The 5,349-nt window shown below is 34.3% G+C and overlaps 2 protein-coding genes across 2 annotated transcripts; both read right to left on the reverse strand.

The window, feature by feature from the left end:
- Positions 1-245: 245 nt before the first annotated feature.
- ppk10 (pickpocket 10) lies at positions 246-3,346 on the reverse strand. Its single transcript, XM_030384175.2, has 9 exons — positions 3,197-3,346; positions 3,003-3,050; positions 2,488-2,941; positions 2,311-2,429; positions 2,095-2,249; positions 1,966-2,028; positions 1,794-1,900; positions 429-543; positions 246-368 (listed from the first exon to the last, which is right to left on the reverse strand). The coding sequence occupies exons 1-9, from the start codon at positions 3,211-3,213 to the stop codon at positions 253-255; spliced, it is 1,194 nt and encodes a 397-aa protein (XP_030240035.2). The 5' UTR covers positions 3,214-3,346; the 3' UTR covers positions 246-252.
- A 440-nt stretch (positions 3,347-3,786) lies between these two features.
- On the reverse strand, positions 3,787-4,624 carry LOC115562510 (uncharacterized). Its single transcript, XM_030384174.2, has one exon. The coding sequence runs from the start codon at positions 4,491-4,493 to the stop codon at positions 3,987-3,989; it is 507 nt and encodes a 168-aa protein (XP_030240034.1). The 5' UTR covers positions 4,494-4,624; the 3' UTR covers positions 3,787-3,986.
- Between the last annotated feature and the right edge of the window lie 725 nt (positions 4,625-5,349).

The raw sequence follows: 5,349 nt of genomic DNA on the forward strand, positions 1-5,349 counted from the left end.
CTATACATACATACATACATACATATGAATGTATTGCAATAGTGAAAATAAATTCGTATTGGGCGCTTGAGTTTCTAGGCTAAAGTTTTGGTCAAAGCTTTTGTTGGTTATTTGTTCATACATATGTATACGTGTGCTGGGTTTACCGTTATCAATTTTCAAATTGTTTTACTTTGCTAAAATATTTTTTGCAATTTTTTATTTAGTTTTCAGGTTGATTGCAAAGCGAATAATTCCTGACAATAATCAAATTTATAGTTTATATCCAAGTAATTGCCAAACTAAGCGCAGCGTAAAAAAGTATATAAATTCTACCAAGCCTAGGACACTAAATCCAAGATAAAGACCGGCAGTACCGCCTATTGACACTGTAACAAATATATAATATTATATACATGTTTTAATATGTATGTCAGTGTGCGACATACCTAACAGATCTGTGAAGGAAAATATAACTTGTCTCTTGAATTGATTCCTTGGCCAAGTGCTCATAGAGACGGAACTTCCCATACTTCCAAGCAACTGTTTAGAGCCTCGCATAGCCTAAAATAATAATGAAGTAAATAAATATTAAAAACATGTAACAACATGGGGAGCGTCCGACTAGGGTATACCCATTCATTTTATTCTTTTTCACATAAGAGGTGATATTCATTAAGGTAACACCGTGGTAAATTAATTATCGACGACTTTTGGCTTTAAATTTTGTTAACAGGATTTGCAGACCGTTATAATATCTTTAACTCTTTAAAGTTCTAGTCGATTACAAGTTCTCCTGAATCCTCTAAAAAGTCTTTGGTTCTTTTCTGCTTACACAAAAAACAGCAAGTGCACATAAACACGCCTATACATATGTTTTTCTACGTCATCTAAAAATTATAAGTATTAATGAACATAAGCGATTTAGCCTTATCATACCTATACATATTCCTGAGCAGTATTATAAGGTAATTCGATATTTTGCCATATATTCGTTCGTATGCGTGTCTGTTTCTCTGTCTATCTCCCTGTCTCTCTGAAGATCATTTAAGTTTTCTATATGTATGCAGCAGTATTCATTTGGTATTTATAATCGTGCATCGATCCCTACCTGAGCGTGACCTAGGCTTTGAGTGAAAGATATTTCTTTTTTTTTTAGTCGCCCAGGCCTGGTGGGTATCAGTGTGCAGTGGTGTAAAGTTATGTGAAGTGTGTGATCGTTCTAAGCATTAAAGAGGAAATACTTAGACGAAATACTTTGAAAAAAACTCTTAGAATAAATATTTAATAGAAATACTTAGGGGCAATACTTAAAGTAAATGCAGTAGAATCCGATTATACCAACGCTCAAAGATCGTTGTCATACCCGGAAGACGGTATAACTTTATAAGCTTACCAGAGTTTTTGTCGCAATAATTGTACGGACGTCAAAGCGGAGTCGTTATATTCTAATTCCACTTATAGGAAATATCAAAAGGATATTTACTGATTAAAAAAAAAATACAATAAAATTCACATGAATCAATACTTTAAATTTGGTGACTTCACCTCTAAAAATATAGACATAATTTGATCCCTAATTTTCGAAAAAGATATAAATCGAGATAGATTTTTGGAAACAAACCCGGGTCTACAAAAACATATCAAGTCTCTAGGTGTCTTATCTTCCAAGATCGATGCAACACAAAGACGGACAGGACTAAATCGGCTCAGCCCATTGCCGTGATGTAGAATAAATAACGTTAAAAACCATTATATCTTGATTTCCCATTTTCAATGGGGATAAATAGGTAATAATAAATTATGATACATACCAGCGCACTTTTGAGCTTGATCACAGCGTCTATACAGTTTTGCTCGCAGTAGCATTCAGTCGGTTTCTCATGATGACCATTCTTTTCGTAAAATTTCAGAAAGTAACCTAAACACAAATGAGAACTATATTATAACAGTTATACATATGGTACACAGATATACTTTACTGACCGGCATGCCTGGGAAAACAGGACTTAAGTGTTTTATAGGTGCAAACTGGTTTCGGCTTGGCAACTAACAAATGGTTAAAGATAAGATAAGATACAAGCAATACTAATCTATGAAATTCGAATCACTTACTGCGATTAGGATAAAAATGAGGAATACATTTGCATATCTTATAGGCCAAGTTAATGCGACATTCTTGTTGGCAAATATTCTTGGTATAAAAAGGATAATGTGTGAGATTGGATTCGTGATAGAAACGGCATTTCCTTTGACTGATAGAAGTTTCGCTGGTGAATGAAATGTGTACATATGTAAGTTTTATGGAAAATCTGTAAATCATCTACTAACGTCTCGAAATTCGGCTCTGCAATTATTTCCTCAACCTCTGGCTCGTAGGCAGCTCCTTCTAGTGAATAGCCAAAGTTATTATCCACCTTCATGACCTCAAAAGCTGAATGTATATAGCTCTGAAAATATAACTTGTTTATATATATACTGTCCAGTTTATTTTTCTTGAATCCTTACATCTATTGCTTCGGTATCGAAGCCCATTAGATTAAAGCCGACATCCTTGTCAAAAAAAGTTGCCTTCTTGACAAGAACGAACCGATGCTTATTTAGATATTTATTAAATTCCGGAAACTCGCCGAAGATTAAATAGCGTGAACTGTACTCCTCTCCCAGATATGAGCTGCACAGGTAACAGAGGCCAAACTCGGTAAGGATCTGTCGGGTCTTCAGGTGTAGCTGGCCATCCACACAGCGGATACGAAGTTTCTCTATGGGCTCATAGGTGCCGTCAAATGTCAAATTGTAAATCAGTTCCATATAATGCTTGGGCTTGATGCCCAGCAGATCGAGGGTGTGATCAATGCTTTCGTAATCTGGTATATTCTCAAAATTCGTATATGTGGAATTGGCTAGATTTTCTAGGAAATCCCAAAATTCAGTTTTGTCGGTTCCCTTTATCTTATTGGCGCTTGAATATTGTTACAAATAATTATTAGTGGGTTTTTGATAAATAATCAGTCCAATCTCACCGACAATAATTGTTAAAAAGCGACTGATTCAAGCGTTGCATCGGACATCTAGAATATATATAATAAGTATGTCTGAAGCTAGTTCTAAAATATAGTTATATAAAATTCTATTGAGTACAGCTTAATTACGTCACCAGTAAGTGTAACAGAAGTGCAATTAAACAAAAAATATCTGTTAAATATAGATAAATTACATTGTGAGGCCAGGCATCGATGTGTTCCAGTAATAGGAGTTCCGCTCTAATCCAATGTGTGTGCTTTTCGTATGAAAGCGTTCCACAGAGGATATGCAAGAGATAATGCAAAAATATACTGAGACAATCAGCAGTAGAAGCCAAAATATCCTATGGAGTTATACATTAGTTTGACATCTATTATTACGCGTACACCAGTATCTACCTCTCCAGCAGGATTAACACGCTTTTCACCAAGTATCGGAAGCCATGGATACAACAAGTATCAAAGTATAGTTTTATAAAACTTAATATCATCGTGAAATAAGTTTTACCTTTTCAAAAGCTCAAAAGAAAGTGCAACAATTAAAGCGAAGTGCAACCCAGTCACGTCAAGCTCAGATTGAATTCGTTTTAATAAATATTGTTGGTATTTCGACACTAACCAAAAATACAAACAGGGTGGAAAATAAAGTTCTAAGCACAAGCACACAAGCAGGGATATTAATAAAACAAATGTATGTATTTTGGTAATCTATCTATATTTAATATTTTGCATACTCATATTTATACTTACTATTTCGATTGCTTAAAAAATATTTAAATCTCTATTATATAGTAAACTACTATAAAGTGTTTTTATTTGTTCACAAGGTATTTTATAGTCGGCACAAGTTTTTTTTGTTTCCGCATTTGATTGCGTGATTGCGTGGAGTATTTAAATGGAAACATCAGAAATCCATTTCATATCTAATGGACTTCTTGAACACGATAATTATCATGTTAGTTAAAGAGGATGATAGGGAGCTTTTCAGTTGGAGCATTCATAATGACTCCGGTTCGGTTTTGGATACTTTAGGGAACAGGAAGATTTGGAATTGCTGATTTGAGTATCAGAATGCTGAATGCATACCGGCTTGGCTCTTTGCTTCTCTGCTTTATAATATTTTTTGTTTTCACAGATATCAATATCAGTTTGATCCACACGTTCCTGCATTATACTTACAGCCTTCTGGGAAAGCAGGCAGAAGCCTATAGATATCAATAGAATGCAACCGAATATCAAAAGTATAAACGGCACCTTCCACCAGATCTCTTCAATAAGGATGCCATCCCTAGTTATATTCTCGGTGCTACGCTTTATAGACTTGTAACACTCATCAGTACTTATTAGCTCAGCATTCGAATGTACGATTTTATTCTGTAAACGTTTGCCAACACTGTTTTTTTGGAATTGGGACCGACAGTCGGCGCAAACCTTACTGAACCAGTTAGCACACCGTTTGCTTTTTTCGTTGTATTTGCAAAAATTCTGCATGCTTAGCTCAAATTTAGAAATTACTTGAAGTAAAAGTCTGCGATACTTGTACAGATACAGCTAATGAGCTGACGAATGCGTCAGCCGAGTAAATAAATAAAAATTTGGAGTAAAAACAGTATATCAGTTTTGAACAATGCTCGCTTGCTTGTTAATAGAATATCGAATTTTTATAAAGTTGTCCATGGCCTGGTAAATTATCAGTATTATAGAAGACGATTTCAGTAAAATATATAATCGTATATAGTACCAAATGGTAGAGTTGTATTATATATTTGCACTCATTGATGGCGTGCTTACAATGGATGAGGAAACTCTGATGATTCACAATTTTTATCGGGATCAAATAGATTTTTGAGTATCGAGAGCAGTTGCGGTTCTAAACTGTTTTGCCACAGTCTACATATTTTATAGGTACACGTATGCAACAGGAGTTCTACCTATGAAATTTTGCGCGAAATTAGCTGGTTAAATCTCAAAAATATCAATTTTTGTGATTTACCTTGTTGCTAAGGCGTATGTATGTAGTATATAATATTATATTTGAATACAGGAGTACATCTCATTTAATGGCTTGCATAGTTATAATTACATTATATTGTTTATCTTCAGCTCTCCAGTTATATATCCAATTTAACCTCAGAGAATATCAGTATATCATACCTATAGTGGGTGTATCCGAAAAGCTAATAAAATTAAAAACGAAATATCAGGATAGGAGTAAAATGGCTTACGTTCCTTGCGACCAAACCCTCTTTAAAAACTTGTCAAGAACATACAGTACATATATGTATGTACATGTGATCGTATGCAAAATGTGGATGATCTTTAGAAAATAATAGAAAGATTAAAGAAA

The sequence above is a fragment of the Drosophila navojoa genome, chromosome 3 (genome assembly GCF_054131105.1).
Source record: "Drosophila navojoa isolate 15081-1374.11 chromosome 3, UAZ_NAV_1.0, whole genome shotgun sequence".
Lineage (NCBI taxonomy): Eukaryota > Metazoa > Arthropoda > Insecta > Diptera > Drosophilidae > Drosophila > Drosophila navojoa.

What these genes read in the sequence shown, in the direction of transcription:
- LOC115562510 (XM_030384174.2), bottom strand. Translation starts at nt 4,493, where the DNA reads ATGCAGAATTTTTGCAAATACAACGAAAAAAGCAAACGGTGTGCTAAC.
- ppk10 (XM_030384175.2), bottom strand. An exon ending in GCAGAGCCGAATTTCGAGAC is followed by an intron (nt 2,250 to 2,310) that starts GTTAGTAGATGA and finishes TTCATTCACCAG; the next exon opens with CGAAACTTCTATCAGTCAAA. An exon ending in CTGTTTTCCCAGGCATGCCG is followed by an intron (nt 1,901 to 1,965) that starts GTCAGTAAAGTA and finishes ATTTGTGTTTAG; the next exon opens with GTTACTTTCTGAAATTTTAC.